The 24,081-nt window shown below is 34.2% G+C and overlaps 1 protein-coding gene across 2 annotated transcripts in view; it reads right to left on the bottom strand.

Moving 5' to 3' along the window:
* Nucleotides 1-1,297: 1,297 nt before the first annotated feature.
* LOC118190791 (glycine receptor subunit alpha-2-like) overlaps nt 1,298-24,081 on the bottom strand; it is a 96,730-nt gene continuing 73,946 nt past the window's right edge. For both annotated transcript variants that reach the window (XM_035361570.2, XM_085816129.1), the window contains 4 exons: nt 18,842-18,979; nt 11,775-12,035; nt 7,801-7,967; nt 1,298-1,773 (listed from right to left, as the gene is read on the bottom strand). In XM_035361570.2, the coding sequence (XP_035217461.1) occupies nt 1,546-1,773; nt 7,801-7,967; nt 11,775-12,035; nt 18,842-18,979 (794 nt within the window). In that variant the 3' untranslated portion in view covers nt 1,298-1,545. The remainder of the gene's footprint in view (nt 1,774-7,800; nt 7,968-11,774; nt 12,036-18,841; nt 18,980-24,081) is intronic.

Raw genomic sequence — 24,081 nt, 5'->3', positions numbered from 1 at the left:
AAACTCCAAAAGTGCTGAATTTTGCACTCATTTTTCCGAGTGGCAACATTATCGCGCGTTTTAGATAAAAATGCTTTATTTCGAAAAGTATTGCTACTGCTCGCTTTCAAATTGTAGAGTTTGTTAATAAAAAAATTGTATGTTTTACAAAATCTATACATGTAATTTAATGTCTGTTGTCTGTTTGTTTGTTCGCGTTATGGATTTTTGATCAATTATGACAAATTTTTTGCCACATTTAATCAACTAAAATTTAATATACGTGAAATATTGGATGGAACTTGAGCTTTTACGACCATTTGATTAGAAAGTCGAAAATCATTAAAAACTGCATACGATTGTTGCTGATATAATGAGAGTATTTTTCTATCGAACTTTTTTATATGGTTTCCATATCGCATCAGACTGAAAAATGTATGACTGTGAATTGTATTTTTTGTATCGTTATTACAGAAGTATTCCAGCGGTATCCTTCTCTCTTTTGTTAGATACATTACTCTCAATATAACTTAACTGGCATCGAGTACTTCCGCTAGTGTTATATATATAAACTCGTATTAAATGCAAACATGTTTTAAATTGAAGTCAAATACATGTCGAGACCCAACGATAGTAACCCCTGGAGACTATGTGTATATATGCTTGTAAACAAGAACAATAGAATACACATATTATTACAACACTACCGCCAAAATCCGAGGCAAGTGCATAATGAAGAAGTATCTAAAAATTTATACATCAGTTGCTGATGGCACTTATTAGACTTAGGACCTTGGATGAATCTAAATGTTTATTACTCTTGGATAAATTCCATAACAATTATTGGTGCTGAGTTAATATTTAACCCTTTTAACATTATCTTTTCTGAAAGGTTTATCATTTACATTACAGGTATGTTAAGGTGTTAATTGCAGCTTTTTTTAATATGAGACTTTACTATTTCTTATTACATTGTTATCGGTTTTTGCTATAGTTGTACAAAAAGAGCCGAAATTATTAAGACGTTTTATTAAATTGCGTGAACTGGCTTCTGTTAAACGAGTGGCCATATCTAAAAAAAGTTTTCTTCTGTTTTAATTTTTTGTCGTATTTCACCATGGAACCTGATGAGATAGTAGCTTTTTATATTTGTTCTCTGCAATGAACTCTGATGTGTTTAAGCAGCTAAAGTGGAAATTAGAAACCAAGAAATTTAGAAAATAATTAGCTGATTTGCTGGAATTACGGATTCATTTGGGCAGGCTCAAAATAAACCGATATTTCGCTTAAATAGTAAAATATTCAAGAATTGTACAAATTTTACAGTTTTTAAAAACACTGAAACTTTATTTATCAAATAAAACAGCGCATTACTTCATTATTGTTTCATTATAAAACTGCACAGATCTTTCTTTGTTGACTAAGGATGTACATAATAAATACAGTTAAATTCGTACTGAGTTTTTCTCTTGGCTAATTGCTTATATTCTTAATGATGGAATGTAGTACATACATCTGTTTTGCTTTTGTTTCTTTAACATTTTGCAATGACCTTAATTTTTTCCTTCACAACCAAAGAACTAACCAATAAATAACATTAAAGATCAAAAACCCGGTGGGAAATATGCATCGACATTTTCTGTCAATGCTATTAGCAATATCCTGAGGCGTCATTTTGAATTCATCTAAAGGCCAACCGCATTCCATTTGGTGCACACTTTGCATATCGGACAAAGATGCGAATGACGCAGCTTTCTTGTTGGGCATACCTGGTTCGCCTTGCTGACTTTCCCCCTGGAAAAAAAAAAAAAATCCTTATTAGAAAAATGATTGCGAGTAGTGATGCAGAAAATTATTATAAGTTTATAGTTATTTATAGTTCATAATTACAGTAGAAGTCCGATAATCCGGCACGTTCGGGACCGGCTCGGTGCCGGACTACCGAAAATTCTGGTCTATCGGGCGGTAATTATAAGAACAATTAGGTTAATAATTAAACTAAAAATACAGTATGCAAATACATACAACAAAGTTTATTTTACATTTCACATAATGTATGTACACGTACTGTAAAACATATTTCACTTAGATTTAAAAAAGTCACGAATGTCTTTTTGTTTTCTTGACTTTTGGCGTTTAGTATAAAATTTATTTCTAATGATATGGAAATCAGTAATTTCTGAAGCTAGTACTAACCTCGGCAAAAGAGATAAACTTATTTAGTGATTCTGCAGCTTCTGCCCAGCTGATTTTTTCCTTTTCTTCCGTTTCGGCATCTGAGTCATTTTCTTCAAGATTTTGAGTAGGCTGAGGGTTTACTACAATGTTGATAATGTCCTCATCGGTTAGTTCTTGTTCAACAGGCTCATTCTCGTCGATTAAAAGCCACTCCTCTACCTCGTCTTCAGGCAGGTTTTTCAAGGGACTGTCAGTACTTCTAACGACATCCAAAACTTTGGTCAGAGCGTCTTGATGGTTTTCTTCCTCATCAGTCTGTAGAGTTAGGTCAGATGCAGGGTTTGCAGCTGGCCAAAGTTTTCTCCAGCTTTTTTGGAGTGTTGTATTTTTTACCTGGTTCCAAGACTGTGCAATAGCATAGACGGCATCTTAGTTCATCTTTTTGTTTTTTAATGTCATAAATAGTTGATGAGCCAATATTAAACTCATTCATTAAAACATTTCTATTCTCGCCTTTTTCTAGCCGTTTGATGATTTCTAGTTTCTGAGTGAGAGTCAGTGTTACGTGTTTTCGTTTCTCTCCTTTTCAACTCGAAGGCTTAGGTTTTGAAAACATGGTCACTGTACAGTTAGAACGAAAATCACTTTTTTTATAAACAGTTTCAAAAGTTACGTTTACTGCGATGTGAAAGGACACAAAACAACAACGCACAAAAAAATGGCGAAGACGCTTCGTGATTGATTAACGGAGCTGCACTGCACCTGAATTTGTTGCGACAGCTGAGACTAGCCGGCCGCTAATTGTTTCCGAACAATACCGAGCGCTTCTGGATGATCTCGAACTACCCCCGAAAACTTCCGAATAGCTCTCGAGCGGTTTTATTTGCTTTAAAGACACACTTTTGGAGAAAACCAAAATTTTTACAATTTTCCGGGGCGATGCCGGACTATCGGGCATTCCGGACTGTTGGATGCCGGACTAGACTTCTACTGTATTTAGTATTTTACTATTTTGTGTCTTCCTAAACTCACAAACACGGATAAGCCCAGTCTTAGAAATTACTCTGACCGCGTAGCCGAGGTCCTTGCCGCTCCAGCAAAAAGGCCCGTTCATTGACGACAGTAAAGTTCTAGTAGACTTGCAAGCCCTTGCAAATTATATCAAGATATCTGGAATTTGCGGTTTTGTACAAAGCATACAAGTCTATCTTCAAAGCCACAGATTCTGTTGTGCAACCACCCTTCGTTATGGATAATACGCCAAATTGTACTTAACCCATTTTAATTGCCATATGGAATGCATGTACTTTAAGAAATAAGTTTGTCGATTTCCACGATTTTATTGTATAAAATGACATTGACATGTTTAGTAATAGTAGTAGTAGTAACGGAGGACGTGGGCACCATTCACTCTACCATTACGGTTAACCGGTTCTGCCCACGTCCGCTCTTGTCTAGTGTTTATTAATCATTCTTAAATTTTTAAATTGCCATATATTCTGGCTGTTTACAAATAAAGTGCTGTAAGGATCTTAAGTTTTACTAACGTTTATTTTATTTTAAATCTTTACTATCACTTCTTATTTTCTACTTCCGGCCAGAATTAAAAGCTTTAACTTATTTATGCAAATTTGTCTTGCGAACGCCAAGTACTTAAGTTGTGGCTTTTTGCCAAGCAAGAGAGAGGAAGGAGTGATTAGGAGCAGGCCGCTTGCCATTGCAGTTTTACTCGGTTGCTGGTTGCCTTCAAGGCCAGAGGTATTAATGCAAAGTTAGTTTAGTTAGAATTTAGTTCATATTTTTATATTCTTACGTTCAGACCACAAGTAGTTGGTCTCTGTATTCTGAAGTCCGGAAATCATTGTAAAGAGAGAAAAATAAAGCGTTTCGTATACTCTTCCTGTGTATCTTGTCTACTTCCCACATTTATTGAACATAGCTTTAGTAAGCTCCCTGTTCCGAGTCAGGTCATTCAATGTTCCCCAAGCAAGTAAGGAGGAACACTGAACCTGATAGTGCTATATACAATAATTGTATTCACATTATTAACATAACTTATTACATAAATTTTGGTTGGAGAATTTTCTCTAATAAATTTCTTTCTTTTGTAATTTCGCTTTATTTTTAAGCAGTCTATATATTATTTCCTTATTGTGAAGAGAAACTTCACAATAAAGAAATGTTTCAGTAATCATGTAGCATTGACATGATTACTGGAATATGCGCCAGGCATAGTGATAAATTAAAAATCATAAACTACCGTTAATATCTTTGTGACAGGCCCCTGCACAGAGGTGGCGGTGTCTTGGATTTATGTAAAAAACAAATTTCTTTTTAGTTTAATCTCCCAGGGTAACAGCAAAGGGTACGGGGCTTTTCTACACTGCAGTGTACAACCTTCCAGACAACAAGCTTCCTGAAAGTATCCTGTCCTCCATTACCCCCCCCTCCAACACGGCAGCAGGCCTGACATAATTGGCGGAGATATAAATGCAAAGCACACTGACTGGGGTTGCAGAAACAATAATTTAAACGGTAAGGAATAACATGATTTCATCTTCAACACAGGGTTATTCAAAAAGAAAGAGCAGATTGCAAAAAGAAAGAGCAGATTAGTCTCCAGATATCACTCCTTGCGATTTTTATCTCTGGGGTTATGCAAAAGAGCGTGTTTTTATCCCTCCTATGCCTGACACTCTTGAAGATCTACGACATCGGATTATTGAAGCAGTGACTTCGATAACCAAAGACCAGCTGATTCGTGTGTGGCAAGAAATGAGCCACCGTTTCGACATTTGTCGTGTAACACACGGTGCTCCTATTGAAAGCATACCATAATTGTAAACTTTTCTCCATACATTAACGTTAGAATCATGTTTCTATCTTTTATAGTTTGGAAGGAATAAATGTTTGAAATCTGCTCTTTCTTTTTGAATAACCCTGTTATACCATCTCAGTCTATCCGCATGAGGAAACTACATACAGACTACTTCATCCAAGAAGACAGCATGGCATTCTCTAGCTAATACTTATTAATTCTGGCATTCCTATGGCATTAGATATATGGGTGTGGCTATTTAGTACCACATCCCGATCACAGCTACTCCCGACCACTGCTTTTCTTATCTGGTTTATTAAGGCTCTTTCTGGAGCCACATAAGTAACTTAATAATTCGTATTCGTATCTTCTTTATATATATATATATATATATAAGAACTTTTTTTAAAAAAGGAATTGCAGTTTGCAGTGCTAATGAAGGTTTCTTTCCGGAAACCCAAACGAATTTTTAGATTTTGTTTTACATTTGCATTTATAATTGATACAAGTATGAGTCCCATATGCTGTTTCTTCGAATTGAGGTGCTGCAAATAGGTAGTTAACTCTAAAGCTAATTGAAACTAAATAATTCCACAAATTGATTGGATTGGGTTCAAGTACTCCAAGAAGAGATTATTAACAGAACTAATGCCACTCCTGTTATTAACAAAACTAATGCCATCACCAAATACAATAATGGGGTTAAATCTAAGGATATACATTTTCCATTTAATTTACTTTCCACTTCCGGGAAGTCAAATTAAATCAAAATTAAAGAAGCAAGACAAATTTAAAAACAGATTAATATCCGAAATTTCTCAGTTTGGGTTACCCGAGTTTAGATATGAAAACTCATACGACCCCCGATTCTGCCCCATATTAACATAACAAAGAAAAATCATTAAAAGCCTCGCCCACCTACACCAAAGCAGCAGCTTCGGACATTCTCCAATAACGTAGATATTGCTTCTATTCATTATTGGTTGTTATGGAGCGGGGCGGAGATATTTGCATCAGTTCTGGCCTTGATGAAATTTTTGATATTTGAAACATTGCAACTACTTATCAGATATACTATTTCTTTGGTCTTATAGTGAATCAATTTATCCATAAAAGGGATGGAAAATACACTAACCCCCCTTTTTTACTTCCTTGTACAAAGTAAAAAGGAAGTATTGTAATCGCGAAAAGTTTCAGGCAGCATATTCCAACGAAAATATCCATTTTGACCGCTATCGAATGCAATTTAACGATGCTTTTGCGTGATATCTGTACGTAAGGACAGAATAAAATACTCTTTTCCTCCAAAAAAATTATAAAACTGATTTAAAATGAATTCTGAAGAGAATTTTTCGTGGCGTCTGTACGAACGTATGTACGTACGTACGTACGTTATGCCAGTACGTAAGTTATGCGAGATAACTCAAAAACGAGTATCCTCAGAACGTTGAAATTTTGTATATAGGACTGTTATAACATGTAGATGTGCACCTCGTATTTTGGTTGCTATCGGCCGCACCGAACGTATATAAATATATTTATATATATATCCACTCTGTTACCCGGCTCAGTGATCTCAGTTTCTTTACTCTTATATGTTTGTAAATTGTACATTTTTTGCTTTAAAAATGATTGACATATGTTGTTCTTATCTTCCGGTTAAGGTTTTTATGCCTTTAGTAAATCTGTATGCAATATTTTTTGAATTATCAACAATTTTAAAGTTGTTTAAGTGCCGCTAAGCTTAATAATTTTTTTGATGGCGGCCATTGCTTGTTTACATTTGAAACAGCAGGATAGTGGATTTGATGCCAATCTAGAGAAACTTAGATTCGCAGCAACAAAGATAACGCCTTCATTTATTATTCCGAATTAAATCATGCTTAATCCTTTCTGGAATGTTTTCGAGGAAATAAGTGTTTAAGATTTACTTCGTAATTTTTAATACAGATATTTTGAGTTTTTATGTATTTTTGCCTTCTCGCGAAGTGAGAACTGAATTAATTGAATGAGAAATACTCAATCGTCTGTGAGAAACTGTTACTTTTTTGTTTTGTTTGCTTAATTTCTTTTATACATCGTTCTAGCTTTATTATAGTATTTGAATAGAACATGTGGCAACGATTAGATAATTCTTTAAATGATATAAATTTTGTGCATTCTGAGTTATAATATGAACGAAATATAATAGTGTTAAGTGAACCTAGCGCCAGACTGTCGCTATGATAAACAAATATAGTGAATTTTAAAGAATACATTTATTCTATTGTGGTTTATGCGCTGTCGGCGAAGTAGATTTAATTCAATCCAATACGTTTAAATGAAATGCAAGAAAAAATGCGTATAATTTAATATTCCGTACAAGGAAGTCATGTGGTGTACTCATCAGATTTTTTTCTTTTTGCTTCCTTACATTCTCAAATTTGAATTCATCATAAAAATGAATAAATAACTAAAATTTAAGATGGCATCATACAGAGATCGAAGACGTTCATACGATGCTTCCGATGTGAGCAATTTCGTTGCGCATTGTCTGTTAGTACTCCATTCTGCTCAATATGTGGAGTTCCTGCGTCATATGCCCCGCTGCAATTTTCAGAAAGTAGCTTAACAGGATTCGTGATCGAAACGTATTCTTATGGATAACTATCAGAATGTATTAAAAGTAATTTCGCGTTTCACTTCAGAATCAAATGAAAAGAAATCATCAAGTTCTTGAGAAAAAGCTATGAATAGTTTCTTTAATAAAAATGTTTTTTTTTGGCATCAGTTATTTTTCAACCAAAGAAGTTAAGATTCCGATAAGGTAAAACAGTAATAATAACCTTTTTCGCAAACATTCGGAATGTAGATCCAGTGTCGCTGTCCATAGAACAGAATGTTGCTGTACTTTCTGCCCTCTTCATTCCATTAGCCCTTTTCCTCCTTCGTTTGTCCTTATGGTAAATGTAATTAACAAGAGCATACTCAACCAAGGATGCGAAAATAAATCCTATAAAAAGTATATAAAAGTCACGAAAAGTTTCCATTACAGAACAAAAATATTACGGTTATAAGTTTAAAATTAGAATACATATCTACTATAATAAAAGCATCAGTAATGATAAAAAAAAAATTTAGCTCTAGTTAATGACTGCTTTTTTCTAATTATGTAAAGCGTATGTTGTGCATTTTTTAGCACGTAAATAAAGCAACTGCGACGTCTGAAAGAAATGATTTAAACATGATGAAAACAGGTATGGGCTAAACTAGATAAGGGAAGACATAATTACAGTCTCAGAGTACAGTCATTTATTCATGCAGAATAACTGCAAAAGGGCCTTTTGCTATAATGGTAGAGAAGCAGGCTGACTTAGCTTTAGCCGGGGAGTTGAATCCTGGAGAAAGCATGAATGTTTGTAAGGCAGCATATAAGTGTCTCAGCGGCATGGAGACGCTTAAATTAATGGGTAAATGAAAGAGCTCTTAAGAGGCTGGTGGTAAAAGAAGAGGAAGGGAGATTCTCAGACCCTCCTCAGAGGAATTCTCCTTCAAAACTGGGACAGAGCTGGGAATGCTCTTACTGTGATCTGCAAGTGCCCAGAGTCTAAACCAGAGTTTCTTAAACTGTGGGTCGCGGGAAGCATATTTCATAACTGCACATCAGCGTAGCCACTGAGGCAGGGGTTTCGAAAATGGACCAATGAGCTGCTATTGCTCTTGTGACGCTAAATCTTCGTGTATGTGAGCGTATGTTGTTTACGTTTTAATTTACATTTGTTTCGCAGTTATGGCGTAATAGTAGAATATCTCGTAGTGCTTTCGTTTTTTGAGTTTGATTAATCGCTGACATTTCACTTTCGCGATTTTTATCACGCATTAATATTAGGATTGATGTTCACGACATATTATGTAGATCAAGAGAATTCAAGTGTATATTTTTTAAAATTGAGCTGAGAATGACTGAAAGTGTTACAATGAATCTAGTATTTTCTTATTTCAGTGCCTGCATTCTTTTGATTTTTAAAGTGTAAGATTCAGAACACATATTATCTGATTATATTCATTGTTAATATTAAAAATTATATGTGAATAAATTGAATATACTCGTTGTGAATACGATAAATTCACTCTGTTTGATGAGCATTTTTTGTGTAGACAGTACACGTAAGAGTGAGCAGTTATTAAATGTGAAATTTAACACTCTAAAATATATACGAATCCAAATTAGTAAAGTTCACTTTGAATAAAATTCTTCATTGGTTATTATAACATCTTTTTCATATAGACTGTAATAAAAATTACTGAGTTCTATTTGCATATATAATTGGTGTAAATATTTTTCCCTATGCATAGTTTTATGTAAAGATATCATTTGGGCTCAGATGTTATCACATATTTCTTTCTTCATCTTACTTACCACTTATTAATTTCCTGTATTTGATCTAACTTCGCAATGAAAAATTTCAGAAGCAATCGACGATGCTTTACTTATTTTGTACAGAAAATTGCGTGGCAGAATATTTTCAACCATCTTGCTTAAATCTTAAAGCACGCGAAAGGTCATGTGACCTGACAAAAAATATTACTGTATGATCATTGGTCCATCCTAGAAGCCACTCCCTCGGTGGCTACACAGATGTGCACTTGTGAAATATGCTCGCGGGAACTGCAGCAGGGGTCGGCAAAAATTTTAGCAATTTTGATATTTCTTTAACTTATTATAATAATTTTGCAATTACCAAATATTTTTACACAGTGTATCTGAAAATAGATAAAGCCAAGACAATACAGACAAAGAAAAAAAACGAAAACGTTTCGACGGATTCTTTTATAATATTAAACGTTCATTTTTCTTGCTTTGCACGTGACGCTGTCATTTCGTCTGTTACTAATTTAAAATTTTCACATTGTTCTATGTCTTAAAATTATAAATTAATGACCTAAAACTGCACTATTATATTACAGTGCAAATGAAAAAATTGACAGTTTCACTCACACGTGTGTCGGATTTGCGCAATACTTATCGGATAGCATAAAATTTTTGTAAATATTATGGGGCTGGTCCTGGGCGTCGCGACTGAAAAATCCTGGGCGTCGCGACTGAAAAATGTTTAAGAAACCTTGGTCTAAACCAAAGACAGTGTAATCGTCGTTTCTCGGCTACGATAAAATTCATGGATATGATCTGGTTCATATTTAGGTCAGGAGGATTAATAACAATACCAGAAGCAGCAACAATTCAAAAAGTAAAAGAAATCAGTAGGCTAAATTTTTGTCTCTGCACGGAGGTAGCTTAAAACAGATGTGTACAATTTTTGGGTAATGTCTTGAAGTATAGAATACCAACTGTAATGCGAAAAGCTAATCGGAGTTTCAAGATAAGTAAAAAGAGCATATCATCTTCCAAAGGTATTCCATAAAGGAGAAATTGGATAGCTGTCCTGAATTAAAAGAGCGTCGACAGCTGAGTTATTACAAAGCGCATTTCCTTAATACAGCTAATACAAATGCTGACGCATATGACATTGCACAATAAATGCAAATTCCAAACAGGGCAAACATGCTTTGCGCGTGATGATTTTGCGTTTTCATTTTGCTTTAACAAACCACTGTTCGGCTTCATGGTTTGCATAGTCATGTTTGAAATATCTGCATGTAAATAATTATTGAAAACTATGCTTTCTTTGGGCGTTGGCGTTTTTTTCTTCTCCGAGCAAAGGATATTTATAGAACAAAAGAGTTGTATTAATGGGTGATGCTTTAAAATTATTATTAATCAGATTTGTAGTGATAGAATTTTTATATATACATGTCATAATAAAAGCAAAGGAAAAACGGAACACTGTAGATGCGTGATTAGACCTATATGGAAGAAGACTTTGGTTGCGTAGTATGTTAGTAATGCTAACTTGGTAATTTCTAAAGAACTTGGCAGTCGAGGCAGTTTTAATTCCATTTTTATTTGCAACTGATATTTGTGGCCACAATCACTTGGCACTCTAGTCGTGCCTTTCCACAGAAGATTTACATTTTTGATATTGTTAAGATAGAAAGCAAGCTAGCGAAATTACATCTTATCATCATAGAGAGCAAAGCTGAAGTGCGTAGTTATGAAAGACGGAAGCACGGCGAGGAGAAAATTTTTGGTTTACAAAGGCAGTTTCAGTTCCCAATTATTAAGTCATCAGAGCTGCACGGGCCATAGAGTGATCTCGAAATGACGCAATGTAGAGAAGTTATTACGATTTTAGAAATAAAGAGGAAGAATTAATGTTTATAGTTTAAACTATAATTTTGATTCATAAATTTTTATCTTACATATATATGTGATGTACCAGCTTTAGTCGTAGCTTAAATTATCAGACGATAAGTTTTTTTTTAAAAAAAGGATCCATTTATTATTATTCAGGAGAAATAGCAGTTACAAAATCAGATATCCGGAGTAAATAAAAAGAATTACTAATAACTTTTTGTATGAAGTTTACTGAATCGTGACATTTAAGTAAAAGCCGCCGATATTCTTTTGCGAGTCCTTTTATAGCCTCTGGAAAGGCGGAGCTTCCAAGAAATGACGTCAGCCTCGTCAGCCAATCCAGTTCGCTTTAAATATTTCCAGAACATTCTATAACTGCACGTGTACAAAAGGCGGGAAAAAAACTTGACTACGGGGCTGTGGATTTAATTCCACGTACTTTCAAATAAGAAACCGTCGCCATTAAAAAATGAAAAGAACCTACAGTTAGAAATTTAAGTGTATTCTTGACTATGGAATTTTATTATTACATATATATCATAAAAAGTCAACTCAAAAACTTACCAGTACAAACTACATTCCATACGTCTAGAGCATGGACGTAAGACACTTTCGGAAGTTTCTCTCGAATAGCTTTTTCACTGGTGACCAACGTTAACATCGTGGTCATGCTCAAGGTCACTCGAGCAGGGGCAGCTGGAATTTCCACCCAGAAAGACAACCATGACGTAACAACAAATAATATACTTGGAATATATATGTCCAACAGGAAATGTCCAAATTCTCTCTGAAGATCGAAACGTACTGTAATCCGACTGAAATTTCCTGTAAATATTTAAAGCAGGATCGAATTTTAAATTAGAACAACACAAAGAATTTTCCTTATATATTTAGGCTATAAAGCCCACTAATGAGTTTAATGTATTACTTTAAAAGTCAAACAACAAAAATCAGCGTGATATTTGCAAAGTTTCCAAGACTACCAATCCATCTTCTTCAGCTACCAAAGTGCAAATGAAATGACACTAGTCATTTCATATTTTAAAACACTAGACATTTCAGAGTGCTAGAAATTTAATCATACAGTAAAAATAGGTTTTGATATTTAAAATAAAATAATCAAGAGCAGTGAACTCAGATAATCTATGATATATCATTGATATATGCAATGATTATTTAAGCCGATCATTTTTAGAAGAATATCTTTTCAGAGCACTTGTGCATTATCGCAACCACAGTACAAGTCGCCAAATTTTCAGAATGTGCCAAGCAAACATGCGCATAACCATTCTTCGGGCACCATGTTCGCAAAAGTTCTTCAGTCAAGCAACGACGGTATTTTCGTATTGTTGTATTTAAAGTACCAACGGTATTTATAAGCAAACCGCGACTCTGTTTGACTTAAACGCGGGATTTATTTGATTTGATTTATTATTCCAGAAGCCCAATTTTAAAATATGGGCTTGTGAAATTTTCCAGCAATGGAAGAAACTACTGTATAATTTATTTACGGATACAGTGTTTTGCCGAAAATCTTCTACAAGGAGCAATGAGGAGATGTGTTTGGTAGACAACCGATGTTGCTGAAGTTCGCACGATGCCCAGTCTCTACAGTTTCTGATAATTTTCAAAGCGAAAATAGATCGCTGTGTACTTGGGGAGAGTACCATAAAAATAAGAGAAGGATCTGGAGATGAATGTGTTTTATCTTTTAATGTATCGCATAATCCTTATTTAATAATTGAAATTGATAAAGTACTCTTTCTGTTCATATGTTGATAATATCTGGCAACTTGCGATAAAAACAGATAGTTTGGGAATCTTTTCTATAAAACTATTATTACCTTTTCACCTGTAAAATATTGGCAGATTGCGCCAAGGTAAAAAAAAAAAAATTGTCTTAATACATAAGTATCATTTTCAGATATTACGGTTTAAATGACGGTATTATAGCTTAAATGACGGAAAAATTACGGTTAAGTGTATTTAAGTGAAGATTGAGACTGTTTTATTTTGTTATTTAAATGAGGGTTGAGATTGTTCCAGGAGAACTTTCCCGTTCGCCAGTAATCGAATCCAGATCGGAACTACCAGTGTTCAGCGATTTTTACAAGTTAACTGCCAACATTTCCACCACCCTGCTGAAAACTGTAAATTAAAGCCCAGTTGCATTAAGTGTGAGGGGACTCATAAAACTGAGAATTGTAAACAAAAAAGTTTAGATAAAGTCATGTGTTATAATTGTAGTCAGCCAGGGCACATCGCGAATTTTCTTGGCTGTCCTCGGTTTCCTAAGCCCCAAAAAATGAACTCGGATGATGCTAAAAATGATATTGTTTCTGTCAATGCTAATGTAAACAGCGTTTTTACTAAACCTGCAATTCCAGGTGTTAGCTACGCTAACGCTGCCAAAGGTAAAACTGCTATCTCTAATGTTAAGACTGACGAATATAAACATGCTAATAATACTGTGAAAAGTGCTAAGGACAGAGCAAAAAATTAAAGTTTTTAATACCTTTATGGACATTTTTAAGTTCCTCAAAGAACTTGTTGATATTTTTAAGGGTTTCTCATTTACTAAAATTATTAAACAAATTATTGACAGGATGCCAGAGCTACAAGCTGATGAACATGCCATCGACAAGATGTTAATATTATTTAACATATTCGAAAATGTATTGAATTCATCGTACAGTAATAACTAACGTCATTACATCTATTCAATCTTATTACACGTCCTGACATTTTATTCGCTCCATATTTGGATACAGTAGTAACTGGCAGTTGGTCACCTTTAAGATTGATTTTTTTTTTTTTTTTTTTTTTAATACTTAGGGGTTTTTTTGGGTAGAGTAGTGTTTATAAAGAATATTAAATAAATGTTGTCTTAAATTCTACGTAGATGAATCAACCATCTCTGAAATTCAAAGTTTGAACGCTTTCTCTACGATAAAAAATTTCGGAGTTTCAGTTCGAAGATTTAACACTGGTAATCTGCATACAGATGCTGCTTGCACATTTTTTACGCGATTTTTGCTTTGCGATAAAAAAAGATCGTCTGCTGGAAAATTCTTTTTAACTGCAGTTGCATTTTTTAAATTATAAATTATCGTCTGCTACTTGAAAGTTCTGTTTTTCATACAAAATGACGTTTTTAAAGAAGTTATGATTGTGCTCTTTCTGAAGAAAATTATTCGCATATAGTTATTAAAAAACATTGTGAAAGCCGTGGTTTTTCGATATCTAAACTTGCAATAGGTAATACTGTCAACAAGAAAAGAAAAACACGTCAAAGTTGGCCTCAAGCGGAAAATATTTTCCATATATACACATCCAAAGAAAAAACGGAATGTTTCGAATGTTGCAAAGGTAAGATCCTAATTGTTAATCTAAAATTGTTAAATCAAAATAAGTCAAAGGGCAGCTGGAAAATCATTAAAATTCTTAAACTGTAAACAAAGTGATTAATGTTATGTGAATTTTAAAATGGTGAAAAACCCTAATGTGCATCATCTTTCGCCACGACATTATAGCCGAAAGCAGAATGCGTTGAAAAATTCTTTATGAGGAACATTTATCCGGATAAAAATGGGAAAAAGTTGTTTCAATAGATGAAACTTTAGTGTATTTAAATGAATGCAGCAAAAGGAGATCCATTTATTACCATCGAAGTTGAGGAAAAAATTCTTAAAACCTACTAGTTCAAAGAATCTAATTGCAAAGAAAGTTTTGCAAAAGGATTTATGATTGTAGCTGGATTTTCATGTAACACCAGATTAAAAATAAAGAGAATGAAGAAAAATATTAAGATCAAGTCTACATGTTTATCAGAAACATGTTTTATACCGAATTTTCAAATCTCAAACCTTATGAACTTATCACTTAACTACTGAATTTTTGAATTTCTTCACTAACAGAATTACGGTGGCATTACAAGACAGAATGATATAGAGACTAATTGGGAATTCATAATAATTTTTACAAAACATATGACACATTTTACAAAATTCGATTTACATTCTATAACTGGAATTGTAATTATTTACTGAATTGGATGTTGTAAAAATTTTAAATTTCTTTTCTAACAGAAATCGCGTTGTAATTCCAAGACATAATAATACATAAAAGCTTCTTGAGAAATCCTGATAATTCTCTCACAAAAAATTATCAGCATCTGACAACCTAGTATATTCTTACAACCAGCATCTTAAAGCCTAGTTCTTACAATCAGCCTCTGACAACCTAATATATATAGTAATGCCTAGTATATTCTTCATACATGCTTTGCTCCTTCTCAAAAAGGAAATTAAGTTTTACGAAAACTGTATTAGTTTAGTTGGCTCATAACATCATCAGACACCTAAGAGTTATTCTCATATCAATGTATCTTTAAAAAATAGAAATATTTAACTTGTAAAAGAATTTGTAAAAATTTAAATAATTATCCCGGCGATTTTTACATTCCTGACTCCATTTGGACGATTATTTTGCACGACACCTTGTATTTAATGACAGTACGTACTTACAGCGTGTGTACGGGCAATAAAGGATTGTTGTTTCCAAAATAGATTGCAAATTGGATTTAAACTATAGATTCAAGAGGGATTTTTTGTGACGTCAGTACGTACGTATGTACAGTGGATGGACAAAAATATGGAAACACCATGTGAGATGCATGTTTGAAAAGAAAGATTGATTTTAATGAAATATGTAGGTGGCGCTGGCGTTTTTGACTACTGACGCCACCTATACAACTTCGTAAATGTGCTAAACAGTTCAGTTGTTGTCGGAGTACTGTTATGTGAGGTTGTCATTGCATTATGTCAGAGTTAACAGACTTGGAACGTGGGCAAATTGTTGGAGCACGTATGGTAGGTGCTTCCGTAAGCAAGGTAGCCGAGGTGTTTAGTGTTTCAAGAGGTAGTGTATCGAAGATTTATTCCGCATATTTGAAAAGCGGAAAAACATCATCTGCTAAATCACAGCGCGGACGAAAGCGTGTCCCGAGTGATCGTGACAGACGATCATTGAGGGCAATTGTGACGAAAAATAAGAAGACCACAGCTGCAAAACTTACTGCTGAAATGAATGTTGTGTTACCGAACCCTGCGAGTACCAAAACAATTAGAAGGGAGCTTCATAAACAGGGAATTGCTGGCCGTGCTGCAATCGAGAAGCTACTCATCAGTGATGCTAATGCCCGTAACAGGAAAAGGTGGTGTTTAAGTCATAAAGCCTGGACTATAGAGCAGTGGAAGCGAGTAATATGGTCTGACGAGTCTTCTTTCACATTGTTTCCCACTTCTGGCCGAGTTTACGTCTGGAGAACGCCATCTCAAGCCTATAATACAGACTGCTTGTTGCCAAGAGTGAAACATGGCGGGGGTTCTGTTATGGTTTGGGCAGCCATATCGTGGTTCTCTGCTAGCCCCATGATAACTGTGTCAGGGCACATGACTGCCAAGATTTATGTGAACATTTTGGCCGATCAAGTTCATCCCATGGTACAAACTTTGTTCCCCGATGGTGATGGTGTCTTCCAAGACGACAAAGCCCCTGTTCACACAGCTCACATTGTCCAGGACTGGTTTTCTGAGCACGAGGATGAGTTGTCCCATCTCCCCTGGCCACCACAGTCACCAGACCTGAATATTATCGAACCTTTGTGGTCTACATTGGAACGGAAAGTACGTTCTCGTTATCCACCGCCAACATCGTTATCTGAACTTGCCACCGTTTTGCAGGAAGAATGGTATAATATTCCCTTCGCAAACATACAGGAACTGTATTTATCCATTCCGAGAAGACTGCAAGCTGTTTTGGATGCCAACGGGTTTCCTACACCATATTAAGCAAAGAAACATGTTTTTTTTAAAGGAGTTTCCATATTTTTGTCCAACCCCTGTATGTATCTCACATAACTCAAAAGGAATTAGTTTCAAAACGTTGAAATCTTGTGTGTGGGATTGATATAACATCTAGTTGAGTACCTCCCTTTATTACTGCAGTCGGCAGAGCTAAATATATTAAAGTAAAAGTTCGGATATATATATATATAGTATATACGAACTTTTACCCGACATAAAAGTCCTTATCCGGCATTTTCCCAAACATTGGTCGCAGTCATAAACTTCCAACTACTGAAGTATTTTAAATGATGAAAATATTCATGTTTTGGCAATGTCAAATTAAAAAAAAAAAGTCATTTTCGACAGAAATGAACTCCTACTCTTAACGTAGACTTCCGCTTCGCCGATATTTGGGAAAGTTTTATATTCGTTACGAACAAATAAAATTAGGTGAAGTTTAACTCCCGTAGCACAAAAATTAACCGGCATATTTAATTTCGAAATTCGCAGTTATGGATGTCATTTCCAACTTGCCTGAAGGGATCGGTTAGTTTCGGGGAAATAAGTTTAAATAAAGTATAGCAAAAAAAAAAAAAAAAAAAAAAAAAAAAAAAAATGTGTAATTTAATAGGCCATATATGGAAGTCATGTGGTGCCCACATCAAGTTTTTCCCCCCTAGCTTAACGTCCTTTTAACTTGTAAATTTATGCAACACTTTGTGTAATTTTTTGCACAGTATTGCTTATATTATAAAAAAAAAAAAATTATAGAAGAACGGAATCATTTTAATTCACAAAATTGGTTAAAAGATTAAAATTATCTCGTTAATTATAAGAATTTAATTCCTGAAATGAATGCTTTTGATTATTGTATATTATGTTGTATCTCTGATCATAGAAATGATTTCTTAATTTTAATTTAAACTATTTTTTAAGTACATTTATGTTTATTTAAATTTTTTAAAAATGAAAACGATATTGAAGTCTTTTATTAGTAAAAAAAAATCTATTCCACAAGTTTTTTTTTTTTTCTTTTTCTTTCGTATCATAGATCATTTCAAAATTTACGTTTAAAACTCTTTATAAAAATAAAAATTTGTCCATTGATTTTAATCTCCAAAAGAAAAGTTTGCATTAGGTTATTTAGAGATGAAAAATGAGCAAACCCTCCCCGGGACCTCTCAAATGCGCGCCGAGTTTACTGACCTCTACACCACGAAGGCATGCTAAGAAGGTGGGAGAAATACCTTATATACTCCTCCTTTTAAAGGGAAACTAGAGATTAGGGTCCCAGTCGCTAAATTCTGGTGGTGGAGAATCATCATACACCACTTTTTTTAGTTCGGGCACCACTGTACAAAGTTATTTAGTTTTTTCCGAAGAAGGAGAGATGAAAAATAAGCAATGCCCTTGCCGGTAGTCGAATCACGGACCTCTCGAATACGCACTGAGTGTGCTGACCGCTACACCACGGAGGCATGCGAAGAACGAAAACCTTTTAAGTTTACTGATCGTATAATGTTGTTTACGAACTCGAAAGTTTCTATAGAAATCTTTGACTAAAGCAAGAAAATGTGTTCCGAATTCTTCAGAATCATGATCCAATTTTTATTAAACTGGATCTGATATTTTCAGTAGATTTCTACTAGTTGATTTTATACACATTATATACATTTATATAATTATATTGGATGTATCACAGAAACACAAAAATCATAAGAAACGCAAAAGTCACAGCAAGGGAAAAAAACACACACTTAATTAAGATTTTTGGAAGCTTACCTGTCTGCCTATAAGAAGCTATACTTTGCTCCAGGCTGTAATTTGTGAGAAGGAATCCCTGAAGGAAGAAATTTTTGTTAAAATCTAAAGGCTTCTCTTCCATCCAGGCTAGTTCTAAGTCTGAACTTGGTAGAACACCTAGAAATAAAAAAATTACTTGTAAATGTTTTGTAATATTTAAAAGGCAATCAATCATAGACACAGACTTCAGTTAATCAAAGCTAAGGAAGTTCACTCATAAAACAGTTTTGCTAATAGCAGAGTCTGTAGAATCATTAGATTTTTTTTGGAAGCAGCCTACGTGAAAAATGAGCACTGCCCTCACCCGGTCTCGAATCCTGGACCTCTTGAATATGCTTCGAGTGTGCTTCCAATTGTACCAAACAACAGGTTGGTAGGTTGGTAACGGAGGACGGGGACGCCTGATGTCTAACAGAGGTAAACAGGCATGTGTCCCGCGCCCTCCACTAACCAGGAACAACTCCCTGGGGCCTCAAGAGGCCGCCTCGGGAGCTTTTTAGGATGTTAACAAGATCATTTACATGGCCATACAAGGGCAGATTGCATTCGTTTTACCGTTTTGACATTTGTTGTTGCAATTTGCTATGGTAATTTTGCACATTCACAATAAAATTCTAATAAAAATACAAATTAAATATACAGATACAAAAATACAGTTACAAAATAATAGGATCAAAATACAGGCTCATAGGGAAAAAAAAAGAAAAATAAAATTAAAATAAAAATAAAATAAAATAAAATAAAATAAATAAAAATTAAAAAAAAAATTAAGTATTATGCATATACAGAAGAGGAAATGTTAAATACATTTGATTGTACATTATTTGAAAGGTGTCTGTAATAGGGACTTATGTAAATTTTAGGAGTAGACTTATGTGTCTGAGAATGTGGAACTGCATGCTGACTTAGTTAGTGTATCATGTCTTGAGAGTTTTGGTTAATGAGGAGAGCACAAATCTTGGCCCATTCTCTTGAGCTTGTTAACAACTTTGCAAATTGTATTTACTGCCGGTTTGTGCTTTATAAGGAAGCGGTGATAAGCTTCACTATTGTTGATAGGAAGAGGGAGGTGATTTCCTGCTGTCAGATGGCATTCAAAAACATAGTGGTACCAAACAACAGGGAAGGCTTGCTCGTGACGACATCTAGGAGTCAAATGAGAAGTGCGATACGAGATATTGCGTTGCCTTTGAAGGAAAGAAACTGGGCCCAAGTCAAAGAATATGTGTTGACAGAAACGTTCTTTGCCCAAGTCATATAAGTGAATTTTTTTTTACCTCGTCACAAAGGAGGTGACAGGTGACAGGTGAGAGCAGGTCCGGACACCCGGACGGCTTACATAGACTAGTCGGGTATCGTCCGGATCCCGCAACTATCTGAAGCTACACTCCGAAAACAATACAAGGGCAAAGTACATGGCCATACAAGGGCAAAATATAGATTTTTCTGCGTGCGAAATTAAACATTTTCCTGGCTACATCGCATGTTAACACATTGCTACACATACTCGCTGCAATATACATTTCATAATATGCATTGCATTGATCATTGCACTGTACTTAAGGCACATTTACAACTCAATGCTACACTTAATACACTATACATTCTTTGCAACATATTACGCTGAACATTATTCTTGACAATTCAACATAGATTCTGAACAATGTAATTGTTTAAAACTGACATAACTGGATTATATAGTACATAACTTCGTTATATAAGACAGACTTAAATAAATAACTTGATACAACAGATAAATAAATTAAGAGCTCTTAAATAAAGAGCAAAATTGCACATTACAAACAAATTACACATTTTGCACACAGAAATCCTCTTTGTTTACTTTGTGCTGTACTTATAATATACAAAATACAGATTTAAGAACACAGTACAGCCCATATTACTTTTGATTAAATAACATGTTAAAAGTTAACTGTGGCATAAATTTTGCTGTATTCTTAAAACATACCATCCGAATTTGCTCGCGTTGGATGGTTCGTGTACAGCTATAGATTGATCAGGGGACTCCAAACGTTTTAACCCGCGCGCATATTTCACAAATGCACATCTGTATAACCAACGAGGGAGTGGCTTTTAGGATGGAGCAATGGGTATCCAATATCTCTGTCGCGTCTGTCTGTCTTTCGCGTGCCTTACGATTTAAGCAAGATGGTTGAAAATATTCTGCCACGCAATTTTCTGTAAAAAATAATTAAAGCATCGTCCATTTCTTCTGAAAATTTTCGTTGCATAGTTAGATAAAATATGGGCAACTGTGAAGATTTCGCTACCTAGTTAAAAAAAATTGAAATAAATACAATTACATATTGGATACTCCGTAAAAATATCTATGTGAAATATTACTTAATAAGTGTTAAATAAGATGAAAAAATAAATATGTGATAAACATCTGAGCCCAAACGCTATCTTTACATAAAACTATTACATTTTTTGTCATCTGAAAAAGGCAAAATATAATTTGAATGCTTCGCTGCAGGAATTTTTTTCCTTTTACCGTGTAGAGAATTTTACTAATTTGCATTCGTATACATTTAGTGTGTTGAATTTCCCATTTAATAACTGCTCACTCTTAAATGTATTGTCTACATAAGAAATACTCATCAAACAGAATGAGTTTACCTTATTCACAACGAATATATTCAATTTATTCAAATATAACTTTTAACAATGCATATAATCAGACCATACACAATATGTATTCTGAATCTTAACACTTTAAAAACCAAAAGAATGCAAGCTCTGAAATAAGAAAACATTAGATTCATTGTAACACTTCCAGTCCTTCTCAGCTCAATTAGAAAAGAACTATACACTTGAATTCTCTTGATCCACAGATTTTAGTAAATGCATAATATTCGAGGCTGCTTGAGTCATTTTCTCGATGTAAAGAGCAACAATATGCCGTGAACATCAATCCAAATATTGATGCGTGATAAAAATCGAAGTGAAATGTCAGCGATTAAATTAAACTCAAAAAAAACGAAAGCACTACGAGATTTTCTACTATTGCGCCATACATTTATAACTGCGAAACAAATGCAAATTAATACTTAAACAACATACGCTTAGCGTCACAAGAGCAATAGTAACTCATTGGTCCCTCAGTAGCTACGCTGATGTGCACTTGTGAAATATGTAACCCGCGTACTGGCTCTTTTACGAAGCTTTGAGTGTCAACACTTGGTTCATTATACCATGTTGATGTCAGTGGCGTAAATAAGGGTATGCAAAGAGTGCTGTCTCATAGGGGCCCGAAAGCTTAAGGGGCCCTTGAATGTTCTGCTAAACTACATTCACATAATTAACCTTAAAAAAATACGCATTCTTTTATAAATACTATGACCAAGGACAAGGTGCCCCCATAAAAGTTGAATTCAGTGTTACATATACCAAAAGGTCGGGTATCATGTTTCAACAGAAATATCCATTTTGACCGTTCTCAAATCCATTTATAAAGTTTGTTTTCGTGACATCTGTACGTACGGACAGAATAAAGGGCTCTTCCTTTCAAAAAGGATTCCAAAATGGGTTTAAAACGGATTCAAAAGGGATTTTTTTTTCGTGACATCTGTACGTTCGCATATACGTGCATACGAATGTGTACAGAGAGATAGAGATATATATCTCGCATAACTCAAAGATGATCAGCCGTAGAGCGTTGAAATTTTGTATATGGGAGTGTTATAATAGCTAGTTGTGCACTTCACTTTTTTTTACAAGTGGCAGGATACATATCCACCCCTTTACCCGTCTTAAAAGTACTGTAAATTTAATAGGGGGCACAAAAATGTTTTTACATAGGGGCCCAAGAGTTCTAGTTACGCCACTGGTTGATGTAATTATGATGAATAGCATACACATGTTTTTAACAAGGTAGCGAAATTTTTGCGATTGGAACTATGCCGTTATGATAACACGAAGAGTTTTGGATTTTCGTGCCGTTTCACGTACCATTAACTTCTGAAAGCTGTTTAAGCATTTCCAAAAATATTCTTGTCCCAGAACATCAGAGATTTCTTCGGTTTGCAACATAACTTTACTTTTAAGTGGACTACAACTGATCCGATGTAAACTTTCAAAGAGGCATTGCTATAATAGGTGTTTCATATTTTGGGCAAGTCTTACTTGAAAAAAAAATCTCCTCCAAAATTAAAATAAATTACGTCATATACAGAACAAAAATTTAGATCTAAACAAATTCACTGCTGAAATTTTCTCTGAATAAACTTAAAATACTACTGTGAAAGTAGCGTAAAATAACACACGAAACCTTTATTCCCTAAAAAAGTAAGATGACGATTTTTTTAATAGAGAGTATTATTGCATGTCACTCTCTGTTAATTTAGAAACGGTTGTATGATGTTTATAATATGCTTTATAAAGAATATGAATGACATACAATGTATTTGTAGATTGGTTGTTACATAAAGTAGTAAATGTCTGTTATCTTGCTTATTTTAAATCTTATAAAATTATTATATATGTAGTGCCAATGTTGAATACCAGATGGGGTACAGATTGTTCATCGTATAATTCTTTTAATGTTTTATTTTTCGTTTTGTGAGTTGGCAATCAGGTGAGTTGGACTCAAGATGCAGTAAAAGAACGACGACGATAAAGACGTAAATAAAAATGCATTGAAGAAGTTAATTCAGTTTATAACTAACATATTTGTTAAAAATGAAAATACTTTAAATGTAATTAAACGTGCTGTCCTTTCAAGTAGTTTCTTAGATGTCTTTTTCAAGAAGGTATTACCACATATATACATTCGTAAAAAGCAAATTTAAAGTTAATTTAAATGAAATTTAATGCAAACAAATAAATGGTTAAATTATTGTTGCTAACTAATCTACAATATCATTTAAATTCTGAGAACATATGTAAATCAAGTGCAAGTATCAAAATCCATGAATAAATATAAAATTCCAAAAATTATTTAATCCTAATAATTCATTTAGAAAAATGCATAAGTGAATGATTGTTGAGCAGGCGGGAGACAGACTTATCAAGGAGAAGTTGCCTCCAAACCTAATTCTTCAATCACTTAATTCGTGTTTCGTCATCCATGTAGACAAGGGTAAAAGTCAAAACCAAAAATAATACCATATGTGGTGAATTACTAAAAAGAAATTTAAACAAGTGAAATTTTGAGGAATTAGCAATTAAAAGACAAGAATTAAAATTAAAAAAATAAG

This window comes from Stegodyphus dumicola, chromosome 4 (genome assembly GCF_044657685.1).
Source record: "Stegodyphus dumicola isolate Sdum_Otavi_A_Nest chromosome 4, ASM4465768v1".
Taxonomy (NCBI): Eukaryota; Metazoa; Arthropoda; class Arachnida; order Araneae; family Eresidae; genus Stegodyphus; species Stegodyphus dumicola.
The sequence above is the reverse complement of the archived record's forward strand: the minus strand, read 5'-3'. Positions and strand labels throughout refer to the sequence as shown.